Source organism: Callorhinus ursinus, unplaced genomic scaffold (assembly GCF_003265705.2).
Source record: "Callorhinus ursinus isolate GAN/ISIS: 27379988/994484 unplaced genomic scaffold, GSC_fseal_2.0 scaffold34, whole genome shotgun sequence".
NCBI lineage: Eukaryota > Metazoa > Chordata > Mammalia > Carnivora > Otariidae > Callorhinus > Callorhinus ursinus.
In genome coordinates, this window is record NW_027397096.1 from 2,478,934 (window position 1) to 2,494,775 (window position 15,842).

Below are 15,842 nucleotides of genomic sequence, written 5' to 3' on the forward strand. Positions count from 1 at the left end.
ACACTTTAAAAGGGTGGATTTCATAGTACATGCATTTTATTTCAATTATACTGTTATTTTAAAAAAGGATGCAGAAAACATGAATAAGGACATGTTGGAGAGGTAACGGAACATGAGGGATTTTCAAATTCTCTGGTGGGGTAGAGAATCAAGTTCTGGTCCGTAGTATAAAAAGTATAAAAAGGGAGGGTAAAAACCCATTTCTTTTGCTAAATCCTACAATTTTACATTCCACCATACCTTCTGAAGTTTCATTTTGAGAAGAGATTCTCCTTCATTTCTTGGGTTATCAGTGGAATATTCATATGATGTTTTCGAACAATAGGTGATGGGCAGCTTTTCAGTACCTGTAGTGTGTCGCCCTGGGTTTTAGGACATCATGAGAAGTACTTTTAGATACCAAAGATTTCATAATTACTATTGCAAACTGCCTCGAAGGTACCGTTTCAAAATAAACAACAGGCACAACCATTTAGATTTCTAATTTATTATTAAATTACATAACAAAGCTTCTTCTATACAGTCAGAAAATGCATTTAGATGAGAACAAAAATTAAGTACAAATACAATAAATCTGGTTCCAAGAAGAAGCGATTTTAAAAGCAAAAAAAAATAAGAAAGTGCATTTGGAATAGATTTTTAAAAATCTGTATTGGCATTTTTCATGAGGAAACATCTTTCATCATGGTAAAGTGTGACTGGAATTGATTTCCCTCCTTCTCTAAGAGCTAATAGGATGGGAACAGATGCAAATACTCTCATACTAAAGTGAGACGTTAGGTACAAAGAAAATGAGAAAGATCCCTCAAGACATGGCTCAGCTTTGTCTCAGCTTTTTATCCAATAAACATCCTTCAGAGTCACTTAGTCCTTCCTTATTTTCTTTTCCCAGAGAAGCTTAAGGATATGCAGGTTTATAAAAGAATGACAAGCTTGGTTTATAAAGACCATGATGAAAAGCCCTGCATCTGAGTAGAGACCAGGCTAAACAACCTCTGACCCAAAAGGAGAATGGAGCGCAGTCATTTTACTTTTCTGAGTGGAATCCATTTGTGCACTAGTTACATTTGCCACAGACTTTGGTATCATCCTAGACATGGCCATTTATCCTCCACAGCAGGTTAGAGAACTGGGTCAATTTCTAAGAAATCATATCTGGCTAATGATCAAACATGAGGTATTAGAAAACCAGAAAGGTTAGTCCAGTTCTTTAAAGTCCTTTTCATCAGGTTGAGATTATTAACAGTGAAATAGGAAATCAATGGTGGGAATGCAAGTCCAAGGTGCCTCAGTTCCATAGAAGCCAAAAGTCATGACATCAAAAGGCTCAATAAGTACATTTTCCTAGTCAGATGTATTTAGCATCCAGTAGGAAAGAATTAAAGTAAATATTATTTGGTTTCAGGTATAAAAAGTGCCCGCGTGATGTCTCCTCTCTTCACTTGTCTTAATTCTTAGAATTTTACTTCCATGCCTGATCTGCAGTAGGGAAAAAGGCATTCTCTATACAAGTGAATTTTGGTACAAAGGAGGGAGGAATAGTGAAGAAGGAAAGCCCTTTTCTAACACTAGAAAAATAAAGGGTGAGCAATGCAGGTTACAGGAAATCCTTCAGCATCCTTAAAAACACTAAGAAGAACATAGAGAGAGCCAGGACAGATCAACTGAAGAACTTGGGAGATCGGGGTTTGAACTTAGTCAATTAAACATTTTTAACTAAAGTTATCAGCACACATTAAAACAAAATCTCAGAAGTATATTTTTGGGAATTTTGTCCTTTGTGTTGCCACGGTCTCTCATACTTCTTAGTGAAAACGATAGTTCTGAATAGTTACTAAAATGATCCCAAAGGAAAGATCCATTATTATATAAGACAATGGCCGAGGGAGAATAATTTCCCCTAAGAGGCAACTTCCTTCTGACCTCTCAGCTCTAACAAGCAACTTACAGTTGGCCCCTGAGCCTAGCAGCAGGTCTGTAAGGGCAGAAGGAAAGGGGAGGAAACCAGGATGGTTAAAAAAAAAAAAAAAAAAAAAAAAAAAAGAGTTAAATGGCACGAAACTGAAAGAGTTCAAATCAGCTATCATGGGATTCAAATCCTCTTCTTGTAAATGGCATACTTCTATTTCCTTATTCCAGGGCCTATGTCTGTGAATGAAGGAACCGTAAGAGGTGAGGAGCTCTCTCCTAGCCATCTACATTTGCCCTGGGTCACCTCACCATGGGTTACAGCCCCGGGTGGTTAGCCAGACAGACCTACCTGACACCCACATCTACACCAAGCTTTTTCAACTTCCTTGGAAGAACTAGTTTCTTTCCATAAAGAAAATAACCAACATAATTCTATTACTTCATTCGAGCATAACCCTAACTGAAAGGCTCATCACCCATCAAAAGTATGTGTTTGCTTAGTGCAGCAAGCTAAATTAGCTCAGGTCCTTGGTTTACTCTCACACAATCAGCTTTAATGAATGTACCAAATAATCAGACCAGTAAAAAACACTGGTAGTATAATTAAATAAATAACTTTATTTATGATACTTCAGATTTTATAAATGCCAACCATATAGCAACGAAAGTCCCATAAATTCTAGCTGAGGCACAACCACCAATCAAGGCCCTTTGAAAAATCAAAGATAATAATAAAGTGTCAGGGGAGAGAAGTTCTGTTCTCCCAACAGAGAATTTAACAAATGAACTTCTCTGATCCTTTAAGGGTCACGTTGGGAAAACTTACTTTCTTTTAAGGGCATCCCCAATCAAGTAACTGATCAATCAACCCATATTTAGAAAAATAAACCCCATAGTTTAAAAAAAAAAATGTATCAAATGCCTTTCATACACAGGACATAATAAAACTTCGACACCAGAAGGAAAAACCTCTGTTTCTGTACCAGACCAGGGGTTAGCATAGCCATCAGCCTGTGTATTAAGTTCATCTGAATGTCATCACCCACACACTGTAATGCAGTTAAGAACCATATGCTAATAGCCTTTTATTCCCTGTGCCACAGTAGGAAGCCAATACCGTAAGTACCAGAGTCAATTCCAATGGTGAAGAGCAACCTTCTTTCTTGGTGAGGAGTGTAGATGTTGAAGTCTTCAAGCTATTTGTGGTAGTTCAGTTAGACAAGTCATACATTTACAGAAACGGAGAAATGGTTAAACCTGAAAGGAATTCTGGTGGGTGGTTTAAAATTTTGTCACTGTCCAGATGATAGAAGACAGGTGCAGAGGGCGATTCTGTCACAAGCACCTTCAACAGTAAAACCATTCTCTGGATGTTTGGAGAAAACAGATTTGGAGTAAATAGGTTTTCATAAAACTCAGAATTCCTAATACATCAGGCAGTAGTTCTCAAACTTTTGCTCCTAGATCATGGAGCATTTATAAATGGAGTTATCTGGATGGTGACCCCGCAAATCAATGTCTTTTTACATGTGGCTTGTTGAACAGATCTCACTGAAAACTGAGCAGTCCTCTCACTCAGGGTTACTCCTGACATGATGAGGAACTGGTGGGGGCAATGACAGACACTGGCTATTAGTTACTTTTATAATGGTAGAACCGAAATTCCATTTACTTGTAGTAGGAAATATTAATCCAGTGGAAGAAGTAAACAAAAAATCAAAACAATGACTGACAAAAAAAAAAAGCCTGTTATTATTCTTGATGCTTTTCCAGTAATACAGTCAACCCTAGTGTGCATACAATTTACAAAAAGAAAAAAAAAGCTTTTTTGCAGTGTTTGTCTTCTGTTTCAGACAACCTCAACTGTGTTGAAGTTGACCTGTTGGCATCTCAAAGAATCTGTGAAAAATGTAATTTTCCTTGAATACCAAAACAGGGACGCAGAGTAGAAATTTATAGCACAGCTTATCAAGAAATGACTTGTGATTTCTCATCATGAGTGTAAAATATAAGGACAAGAACTATTTTTATTCACAACCCAACCTGGGGGCTAAAAGGAAAGCAGTCTTTGGATACAGAGAAACCTGGTTTTCTGAGGAGTCCAGCTATAAGACCTGGCTTGTCATCAGCCTTCACCACTATTACTGAAGCACAGAAACTCTGTTTCTGATTGGTTTACTTACCTCCTGGGAGGACAAAAGCAACTGAAAACTTTTTTTTTTTTAAACTAAAAACAGAAGGAAATGTGTGTTAGAAAAGAGAGCACAGAAAAACTGTGGCTTCAGCTCAACCTGACCACGTGACAGAGTCCAGAGCTATCAGTCATGAATTAATCCTGCTGGTCAGGCTAATCATCAGGACAATCAACTTCTCCTTCCTACTTTTCCTTATCCCAGATCAGGGTGTGAAAGTGGTGGCTGTCAAGAGTCCCCGGAGACATTCCATCAATGGAAAGCATACAGCAGCAACAGGATGGTACAGACACCAATAACACCGCCCAGGATGAGGGAGTCTCGCCGCTTCCTAAGATTGATCCGCTGGATCAGGCTGTTCACAGCAGGAAAACGATCTTTGGTAAATCTTTATTAAGGTCATATTTAAAGAAGCCTCTTTAGTGAAAAGTCACAGGAGTCACAAAAATAGAGATCAGTGTAGTCCAGAAACAATAAATAAGAAGAAGAAATACAGGGGAAGAAAATCACACTGAGGGAGTCTTTAAAAGACACATGCCCCAGGTGGGCTTGTCCTACTAAACAAGGACCCAAACAAATCGAGGAATTATTACCAGGCTTCAGGTCAGGCTGGGAGCCGGTATGTGAACAGAGGAACAATGCAGGGCAGGAAGGCATAGGTACAGCCAACTACCACTGCTACCGCCACCCTATTCCCCCCCCCAACTCCCTCCTTTGCTCCCCCTCCCCCAACTCCCTCCTTTGCTCCCCCTCCCCCACCTCTCCATCTCTCTTTAAACCCCTTCTCTCAGGAGAGTAGGAAGTTTTGCCAGAAGAGTTTTGAAGTAACTGATCCTCTCCTCACAGGGTGATAACCCCCTTAGAATCAGACAACTGGTGGGAACCAACTCTAGGGTCTGAATAAATCAACTGATTTGGTGAATTATTTAAATTTTAAATTTTAAAAAAATTTAAATTTTTTAATTTACTTGGCAGTAGTAGGGAGGATATGGTAGGAAAGTGGATTACACTATTCTAGCTGTCCTACTTGGGAAACATAAAAAAAGGAAATTTCCAATTTTAGAGGTTTAAACACAGTCACAACTATATTTTACTTAGTATTTCAAAGTATCTTCATACTCTGGTTTGTATGTTGTAGACCAGAGCAAATGCCTGCGCATCCTATATTGTTTTGCATGTCCACAATATACCTGCAGGTGCATCCTCTTTAACAGAGAGATCCTATCAAAGTCAAAAACCACCAACAAAAACCACCTACAATACTGGACAGCTGAATAATACCTCCACCCTGTGAATCCTGACTGCATTTTCCTATAATTAAACTACTCAGCAGGGACTATATTCGTGCACTTATATATTTTACATATTATATGATTAGGACCATGTCTTCTACTAATCTTGAATTTCCCTGTCTACCCAGAATGGAGCTCCACATACTGTAAGCATTAATGTGCTTTTTGAAATAACGAAAAAAAAATTTGCAGACATAAATTTTAAAATATACAAGAACAAGAAGCATGAAATAATAGGCAAAAACTTTTACAAGGTATGGGGAGCCCGGGTGGCTCAGTTGTTAAGCGTCTGCCTTCAGCTCAGGTCATGATCCCAGGGTCCTGGGACTGAGCCCCAGGTCGGGCTCCCTGCTCAGCGGGAAGCCTGCTTCTCCCTCTCCCACTCCCGCCTGCTTGTGTTCCCTCTCTCGCTGTCTCTGTCAAATAAATAAATAAAATCTTAAAAATTTTTTTTACAAGGTACGAATCTCAAATAGAGCAAATGCTTAATCTTTTTTTGCTTAGTAGAAGGATCAACAATCCCCTTAGAATACGCAAACTTCTGGCATTAGGAAACCGTGTCTCTAATGGGCACATTTCTGTCCAGGTTACCTTTAGGGAGCCCCTCTTTCTCCTATAGTAACCTAGTTCAGTCCATGTAATAGTGTGGGCTGACCTTGTCCTCTGCCATCAGGTGTATGTACAAACTCAGGATTGGCTAGGAAGAATATTTATAGTGACTCTAGCTGGGGAAACTACAGTCCTCTTGAGACTTTTATCACAGCTATTAGAAAAGACCCCCCTTTCCATGGGGATTTCTGAACTAATAGAAGGTGACTCGTATAGCCATCTCTGTCACCATGAGAAGAAAATCTGAGAATGAGGCCAACCACAGGAAAGATAAGAGATGGAGTAGGTAGGGGGAAAAGAGAGAGGAAAAGGCAGATTAATAATAAAATCTGAGCTCCTGAATCGAGCCATGCCATAAGCCAAATTCTACCCAAGAATTTGGTAAATATAAACAAATTAATTCCCTCCTTTCCCCCCTTAAGTCAGTCTGAATTGGGTTTCTGTTACTACCTCTCTATGGAGTCCTGACCAATACCCATTTTACTTGATTTTTTTTGAACACACATTCTTCTGGAAGTATTATAATTTGATGATACAATGTATACAGCAGTACTCTATAAACTGTATAGCCCTATATAAAATACAAATGATTGTGGATGTGTGGTTTTATACTTAGGGTAATGAAACAGGAACAAAATTCACAAAAAACTGGAAAATACCAACACACTTCAGGATACTCCTTAGGCAAGTAAGTATCAAACTAAAAGTGACCTTAAATTATCTTGGATCAGAAGGTACTCAACTTTTGAAAATTATAGATCCTTCCTCCCTTAGTAATTAGGAAAGAAAACTTTTTTTCTCCAAAAGGCTTGACTTGTCAGAGAGTAAACAAAATGTTTCAGAGTAGCAGGCTTACCAGTTTCTCCACTGGGTTTCATGGAAATATTAGTAATTCTAATTCAAATCAGGAAACTCAAGAATTAAAAAGGTAGAGGTCACAATAAACTATCCTGGCATTCAGCTTGTGCATGAAGAGTCACATGAAAATATTCTCTTGGCAGTTACGACTCATCTACATGTATGGCTGTCTCCTTCCTTCTCCTTCTAAGCACCTGCCACTGACTTAATTCTCCAAACTGGAAAAAGAAAAAGCATGTCACTTACCACGTTGAGGTAAGAACAATATATACTGTGGCGTTCTAACATGGATTCAAGAGCTTTTAAAATGTAAAATGATTTTCTGAGTAATTTGAAAATTCACATTTATAATTTTTTTCTGAATCTACTAATATCAGACTTCTGGTGTACAATCTTTTGCAAATGGCACTAAACAGTATCAACTTTTATAAAGTAGGAATTCAAGGCATATCCATATTATGTAATTACTAATGGCCTCAACTGCTGATGATGGCAACCTGACCAAAAAAAACCAAAAAAAAAACGAAAAAAAAAAAAACCCCCAACAAACCAAGCATAGACACCTCCCCCCTGCCAAAAACTAGAGACTTCAAATTTTCAAAAGGATACTGGCCAAAGTATTCATTTTGCTCTGAATCGACTTCAACATTCCTCTCTGGGAAGTCATATTTTCTTTTGTTGCCATAGCAATGCTGAAGGGGGAAAAGAGAACATAATTAATTACATTGGTATTTAAAATTACCCTGCATGGATCCACCATACTCTTAAAAAGCGAAAACTAAGATAAGCGACATCATCTTGAAAAGCATGGGCAGAAAAGAAAAATCATTTCCCAAGTCACCTTCACACTGTTCTTTTCCCAAATGACCACTCCAGCCCCGCTGCTATCCTCTGATGTCTTTTTGGACAAGGCAGTAGGCCATTTCCTGTGATTTTTCCCAGTCAGGTAAGCGTCTGCCTTCGGCTCAGGTCATGACCCCAGAGTCCTGGGACTGAGTCCTGCTTCTCCCTCTCCCTCTGTACTCTCTCACTCTCTCTGAAATAAATAAAACCTTTAAAAAAAAATGGTTTTGAAAGGGGCCAGCTACTAAAATATCCTTAATTAGGAACCGTTGAGAGGAAAGTAGGAAATTATGATCATAAAAATAGAACCAAAAGTGTAACACATCACAAAATATTCATATATAACCAGTCCTTAATTTATGAAAAGATTATGTTCCAGAATTCTACTTGGGAACCAACTAGGCAGATTTTATTTTTTTAATTATTTATTTGTTTATTTGACAGAGAGAGAGAGAAAGACAGTGTGAGAGGGAATATAAGCAGGGGGAGTGGGAGAGGGAGCGGGAGAAGCAGGCTTCTTGCGGGGAGCCCAACATGGGGCTCAATACAGGACCCTGGGATCATGACCTGAGCCAAAGGCACCAGAGAGAGCACAAGCAGGGGGAGCGGGAAGCAGAGAGAGAGGCAGAGGGAGAAGCAGGTTCCCAGTGGGGCAGGGAGCCCGATGCGGGGTTGGATCCCTGGACCCCAGGATCATGACCTGAGCTGAAGGCAGACGCTTAACCAACTTGAGCCACCCAGGCGCCCCAACTAGGCAGATTTTAGGAGACACATTCAACATTTTGCTGGGTTTCCAAGCCAGTTGACAAAGGTTACACATTCACTAAATGACTGAGAGAGATGGGGGAAAGTCCCTTCTCTTACTAAGAGAATAGTCTCTTCCACGTGACTACTCTGATGTACTGTTTAAAAGAATCTCAGTTAATATTTTTTGCTATCACTGCCAGGATTAACTTTCAACAGCCTTACCTCCCTGGACATTAGAAACCTAGAGGGCAGGGTCGGTATCCATTTTGATATGTAACACACAGGGGAGTGCTATAGATACTGATGTTATAAAAACAGCTGGAAACAGAATGTTCTTGAATAATTCTGAAAATATATGAAACATTAAAAAAAATAGCAACAGAGATGAAGAGATTCTGGGAAGATGATGATCAGAGCACATATTCCTGACCTCATCTCTGGTCTAATTTCCTCCATGGAGGAACACAAGAACAAGACAGATATGAAGGGGAGAGGTCCACCTGAGATCCCAAGTTCTTTTGAAATCTCCAGGGAAGAAAGCCAGGTAGGCTATAATACTCTCTCAAGCAAGGGAAGAACCAAGGAACTGAAGGCAGGGAAGACTAGACTTTCCTTCAAGCCTGGGGAAAAGACCTAGGTTTCACTGCATAGTGAGGAGCCCAGAGAGTGGAAGAGATGGACCTGCATGCATGGGAGCTGCAGTGATGGACGGAGCTGCTCCCCGTACCTGCAGCTGATAAAGGGCTGCTACGCACAACCCGAGGAACCTATAAGCTGAGAGCTGACAGTCCACCAGCTGGTGTGAATGCCAAGCCCTGAAGAAGAAAAACTCTGCTGGGCCATCCACTACCACCTGATATGCCTCTGCTTAGGGGTCTCTAATAGCCTGACCTATCTGGGAGCTGACTAAAAGTACTTTTGAACAGGCAACACCAGGTATCCTATTGGAGGAAAATGCTAGAGGGAGTACCCTAAGCAAATGGCAAATCAAATTGAAATTTCAAGATTTGAGAAGGAGGCGAAGAAGAAACAAAAATGTGTGAGGAGACAGATAAAAGGATATATATTAGAACATTGTTTGATATAGTAAAAGACAAACACACAAAAACACCCCCCCTCCCATGGAAACAACTTTAGAATGGTTTAACAGATTATGTTATAACCATACTATGAAATAATATTTGGTTATTAAAAAGAATAAGATGGCATTATTTCTATTAACCTGGAGGGATGTTTATGATATAATGAATGATTAAAGCAAGCCACAGAATGTGTAAAGTATGAATCCTTTTTCATTTAAAGCAATAAAACATCTTTGTATTTGTTTGTATGACAGTGAGAGCATATTAGAAAGACATTAACAACTGTCAGTTAATACATGTTACTCAGGGGAGAGGAATGGAGGGACACTACCAGGAGATGAACTTTATATACATTTTACTTTTAAACTGTTCCAATAAGAACATTGTACTTTTCTGAAACATACATGTCTAATAAAGAAAACTGAAAAGAAAATTGCAGGAATTCCACTTGAGTGACTAAGAAATGTGAATAACATTATCAGCACCAAATCTGCTGCAGTTATTCACCTTAGTACCACTACGAGTCAAGCAATGATTTATGAAAGTTTTTCTCAGATCCTAGAAAAGATCAAGAATTGAGGGGATCAGGTATCTCTGAAAGTAAAACTGTGGAACACGGCTAGAGATGGAAATTCTTAGAAATTTGTACAAGGAACTCCCAGACCCCTATATTACCCTCCCTGAACCACGAAGTCAGGTGACTGCCCCCAGTTCAATAGAAGATCTAACCTAGAAGAGACCTCAGAGATACTGACACTTTGAAGCTCCCAACGAAACAGCCAGGCCCCCTTCTGATCATCCATTGTGAGGCCTACCACTTGGCAAGTGTCCCACCACCCATGGACACAGAATGAGCTTCCAAGTACTGGATTTTGGAGCCTTACCCTTAAATATGAACAAAGAGGGGTGACTGGGTGGCTAGTTGGTTAAGCGTCTGCCTTCAGCTCAGGTCATGATCCCAGGATCCTGGGATCAAGCCCCACGTCAGGCTCTCTGCTCAGCGGGAGCCCGTTTCTCCCTCTCCCTGCTGCTCCCCCTGCTTGTACTCTCTCTCTCTCTCTGTCAAATAAATAAATAAAATCTTAAAAAAAAATATGAACAAAGAACCAAGAATCACTACAAATTTGAGAAGAGCCTCTAATGAAAGACAGAGATCCAAACAAACCAACCAGCAAACAGAAAACTGAATCTGGGGACACAGAGGCAATAACAGAAGCTCAAGAAACTCTAAAATTAAATTATATTTAATGTCTTCAGGGAGAGAAAAGAAGGCATCACATCCATGAAACATATAAACATATAAATACATGTAAATATGCATGTGTATATGTGCGTGTAAGAGTGTACCCACCCCTTAGAAAAGAGCTGGTGTAAATTTAAAAAAAGAATGGAAATTAAAACATAATACAAGTGTCGAAAGGACAAATTGAGTAAACCCCTCAGAAAGTAGAAAAAAAGGTAAATGGAAAATGGAGAAAAGGTAAGACAGGAAAAACAGAAGGTCCAACCTATTTATTACCTTTTAAAATTAAAAACAAAAACCAGAAAACAAAACAGTGAAAAAGGAGGTGGGAAAATGATAGTTTAAGAAAATTTCCCAGAACTGAAGATGAGTTTCCACCCATTGGGCCCGTTGGGCATTCCACCCAACGCCCAGTGCAATGAACTGGAAAAGATGCATGCTAAGCTCACTATGGGGAGGTTAAAAAACATCCAAAACATGGGGAAATAAGGATAACCCTAAAAGCTCCCAGAAGAAAAAAGCTCATCATATACTAAGGACCAGATATCTTAATTGGCACTGGACTTAAAAAACAATACTGAAGGGGCACCCAGGTGGCTCAGTCCGTTAAGCGTCTGCCTTCGGCTCAGGTCATGATCCCGGGGTCCTGGGATGGAGCCCTGTGTCGGGCTCCCTGCTCAGTGGGGAGCCTGCTTCTCCCTTTCCTTCTGTCTGCAACTCCCCCTGCTTGTGCTCTTTCTCTGTCAAATAAATAAATAAAATCTTTAAAAAAAAGTACTGAAAATCGCACCTTCACAAATTTCAAAATTACTTCTAACCTAGAACTCTAACTTAGCTAAACAATGAATCGAGAATAGATGTGAAAAGTTCAAAATTGTACCTCCTGTTCTTTCTCAGGAAACTACTAAAGAACGTGACCCAGCATAATGGGGGAATAAACTAAGAATATGGAAGACACTAAATTCAAGAAAAAGGAGATCCAATGAAGGAGGTTATCTGAAGGCAACAGGAAAGGGGCCCCAGGACCAGGGCCGGGGAGCAGGCCTGGAGAACAACCAGGTGAGAGTAAACAGAAGCAAGTCGGCAGTGTTAATTTTACACTGAATTTTAGATCCAAAACCCAGAAAGAACACAAGAAGAGTCCAAACTAACAACATCCTTTGCATCATTCATTCTTACTCATAATTATGTCTGTGATAGAATACGATACATTTAAAATGTGCTTGTTTTAACATAAATTTATAATGTACTTTAGAACGGGTATTATGGTCTTGTATAAAGTAACACAATTTCACTTAAAGAGAGGCTGAGCTTCTGAAGGCAATCTTTGAATCATATATGCCTCTGTTTTTTACACTGGGACTATCACCATCTCCCATGCACTTTGACTCAGAAGTAGATAAAGAAAATTAAAAAATAATTTCCACAAAGCACTTTGTATTCCTTAGAGAATGGATATTATCATCATACATTATGTTATTATCTTGTTGAATATGCATGACTGCCAGTACCACACACAGTATATCTAGACATACTTTCTCATCTCATTGCATCATTTAGAGTCACTGAGTGAAATCTAGGTTGTTATTTCAAGGGTCAAATACTCAGAGGCAAAACAGAAGCTCCAAATAATATATAATGCTTTTAAAATGATAAATCATTGATGTGCTTACTGGAATTTTCTTACCTGCTCTGTAAACTAAACTCAGACATTTATTTTTTCAACAACAGACAATACTAGTTATACATTTAAAGCTTAAGAATAAATATTAAAAATATTAGTTCTTTTCAATTAATTGATGCCAGAGTCTATATTCAGTTGTGCACATATTCTTAAAATCCCCAAAAGGAAAAAGTAAATTGTTACATACAGAATATGCAAAAATATTATCTGACACTTAAATTTTATATTATCTATAAGTAATCATAACTAGCTTAAGAGTCAATAAAATTTCGGGTTGGGGGAAACCCAGGGCCGGGCCAGCCCTCTCTCCTTCCCGGTCCTGGGTGTCGGGTGGAGCGGCACGTCTGCGCCCAGCACTCCGCCTGCCCCACCGCGCCACGGGAGGAGCTGCCGTTGCGAAGTGATGCCACCAAGAAATGAGAAATACAAACTTTCTGTTCCACTTCCAGAAGGCAAGGTTCTGGATGATATGGAAGGAAAGCAATGGATGCTGGGCAAAATGACTGGCTCTGGAGGATTTGGACTGATATATTTAGCTTTCCCCGCAAATAAACCAGATAAAAATGCAAGACGTGTAGTAAAAGTGGAATATCAAGAAAATGGCCCTTTATTTTCAGAACTTAAGAATTCCTCTGTTTTATGGATCCAGTATTACTGAATTCAAGGGAGGAAGTTACAGACTTATGGTAATGGAAAAGCTAGGAATAGATTTACAGAAGATCTCAGACCAGAATGGTACTTTTAAAAAGTCAACTGTCCTGCAGCTAGGTATCCGAATGTTCGATGTACTGGAATATACACATGAAAATGAATATGTTCATGGTGATATAAAAGCAGCAAATCTACTGTTAGGTTACAGAAATCCTGATTGGGTTTATCTTGCAGATTACGGACTTTGCTACAGATATTGTCCCAATGGGAACCACAAAGAGTATCAGGAAAATCCTAGAAAAGGCCATAATAGGACAATATAGTTTACCAGCGTGGATGCCCACAAGGGAGTAGATTTGGTAAAGGTGCACATAGGGAGATTTATTCCTGTTTTTCACCAGGCCCTTATCAGAGTTTTAGAAGATACCATCTCTCAACAATAAGGAAATCTTTTCTGAAACTACAAAGTGTTAACTTGTGGAAATCTCTCCTAGTCGCCTTTCATATATCTTACTTATTTAAACTCACTTTGATGGTATTGCAAACACATTTGCAGGTAAATTACATACATAGTCCTTTTACTGGATATTGATTGTACTGCATTCCAAGGCAGACTTAATTCAACAATTCCCTAACTAGTTAAAGTCATAACCTATGTCTTGTATTCATTTACCATTAATTAAACCTTAGCTGTTTATTACACTGCAGTCCAAAACCAATAGCCAACCCAGAAAGCCATGGAAAAGGAAGTAGGAGGTCAATACTGAAAATATATGGTGCAGAGTCCCACTGATGGTTGCTTTGTTCACAATCAATATGGTCAATGCAACTGTACTTTCTTAGTTGCTCTGTCAGCAAGACAAAAAGTAAATTCTAATGTTATGCTAGTAAAAAAAAAATGGTGATTATTGAAAAAGTTTGCCTTTCAAAATTATATTCCTTGTAACTTTATTTATAAAAGTATTTTCAAATATGCTAAACCATATAAATAATTTAAAAACAGCTTTGAAAGGACCCCATGTCACTAAAAGGCAATTAGACATTTGCACTTGTTAATGGCTGTTGAACTGTTACCCTAAACTGATACCTTCTGGCAAGTTGTAGTTGGTGCAAACAACCATGTATTATTGCCTTTTCTATTAAAAGGACCACTGACCATGTAAAAAAAAAAAAAAGAGTCAATAAAATTTCACCTTGATACCTACCAGATTTTGAAATAAAGGGAAATAGTAAAATAAAAAAACCTTATAATTACATTTTTTTGTTTAACTAGCAAAATAGCAGTAGCAGTGATTCAATGGTTCTCAAATGTTCTTATACTCGAAGTATTCCAAATTTTTATACTCATAATTACCAGCCCTTAAGTAGGCCAGCTTTGAGTTGAAAAGCTTAATTAAGGCAGCCTGGTCCAAAGAAGATCAGGTAGAAACAGGAGGAAATAAAAGGAAGAAAAAAAGGAAAAGGATAATAGGGAAACTTTAAGTAAAAAATCCTTGGCAAGGGGCGCCCGGGTGGCTCAGTCGTTGGGCGTCTGCCTTCGGCTCAGGTCATGATCCCAGGGTCCTGGGATCGAGCCCCGCGTCGGGCTCCCTGCTCAGCGGGAAGCCTGCTTCTCCCTCTCCCACTCCCCCTGCTTGTGTTCCCTCTCTTGCTGTGTCTCTCTGTCAAATAAATAAATAAAATCTTAAAAAAAAAAATCCTTGGCAAATGTGATTTCATTTTATGTGCTGATGAAAGGGAAGGAGTCACAAGGAAAATATTTCAGTTGACAATTAGGCAATGGTGCAAAAACTTTGTTCAGATGGACAACCCAGTACATGTGATTTAAACAAAATCTCCAGATATGATAACTGTATATTATTGTAAGAGATTATACTTTATTAAATAATGATAGAAACATTATAACCTACTGAATAAAATCCATGAGTCCATATCAATATAAATACATATTTAAAATATGAATGATGAAATATTTAGTGGTAGAGAGGCATCACGTCTGCAATTTATTTTTAAGTAGTTCAGAAAAAAAAAGTGAAAAAGCAAATGTGGCAAAATGTTAAGGTGGGGAATCTAAGTAAAGGGTATATGGGAGCGCCGAATCCTAACCACTAGACCACCAGGGAGCATCCTAAGTAAAGGGTATATGGGAATTCTTTGTACTATTGGAATTATTCTGAAATCTGAAATATCAAAATAAAAAGTTTTAAAAAAGTCTGCATTAATAATACAGCTACTACTTACAGATTACCTACCTATCAGCCAGGCACTGTATTAGGCATTTTACCTCATCTATCTTTAATCTTCACAATAATCTTTTAGGGTAGGTATTATCATCAATCCCTGTTTTTAAACACATAACAAATGAAGGCCCGGAGTAACTTATCCAAGACCAAAGATCTGGTAAGTGGCACAAACCAAATCACACTCCAAAGCCTGTACTCTTTCTACAAGGTGGTAAATATAATAGTCATTTAGATAGAGCTCTGATTCTAGAATTATAGAGATTCAGATTTGAGGATTTGAGGATTTGAATCCTCAACACAATGTATCAGTCATGTGATCACAGGCAAATTACTTACCTTAATTTCTTTTTTGTTTTGAATACTGTTTATTTCACAGGTTATTGAAGAAATTAAATAAAATAAAGCATGTAAAGCACTTGAGCACAATACCACAGCCTCAGGTAAAGGTACATATGTTTGTTGATGTTTCCATGTACTTTATTATACC

At 38.6% G+C, this 15,842-nt stretch overlaps 1 protein-coding gene, 1 long non-coding RNA gene and 1 pseudogene across 4 annotated transcripts in view; 2 read left to right on the top strand and 1 right to left on the bottom strand.

Moving 5' to 3' along the window:
* Positions 1-471: 471 nt before the first annotated feature.
* Positions 472-15,842, bottom strand: part of GOSR1 (golgi SNAP receptor complex member 1) — a 63,162-nt gene continuing 47,791 nt past the window's right edge. For all 3 annotated transcript variants that reach the window (XM_073879329.1, XM_025851219.2, XM_025851218.2), the window contains 2 exons: positions 7,472-7,554; positions 472-4,480 (listed from right to left, as the gene is read on the bottom strand). In XM_073879329.1, coding sequence (XP_073735430.1) covers positions 4,356-4,480; positions 7,472-7,554 — 208 coding nt within the window. In that variant the 3' untranslated portion in view covers positions 472-4,355. The remainder of the gene's footprint in view (positions 4,481-7,471; positions 7,555-15,842) is intronic.
* On the top strand, positions 2,139-11,798 carry LOC141370394 (uncharacterized). Its single transcript, XR_012374401.1, has 4 exons — positions 2,139-2,172; positions 4,308-4,485; positions 7,006-7,117; positions 11,675-11,798. It is a non-coding gene; the product is annotated as an uncharacterized lncRNA (long non-coding RNA).
* Positions 12,744-13,555, top strand: LOC112808217 (serine/threonine-protein kinase VRK2 pseudogene; annotated as a pseudogene).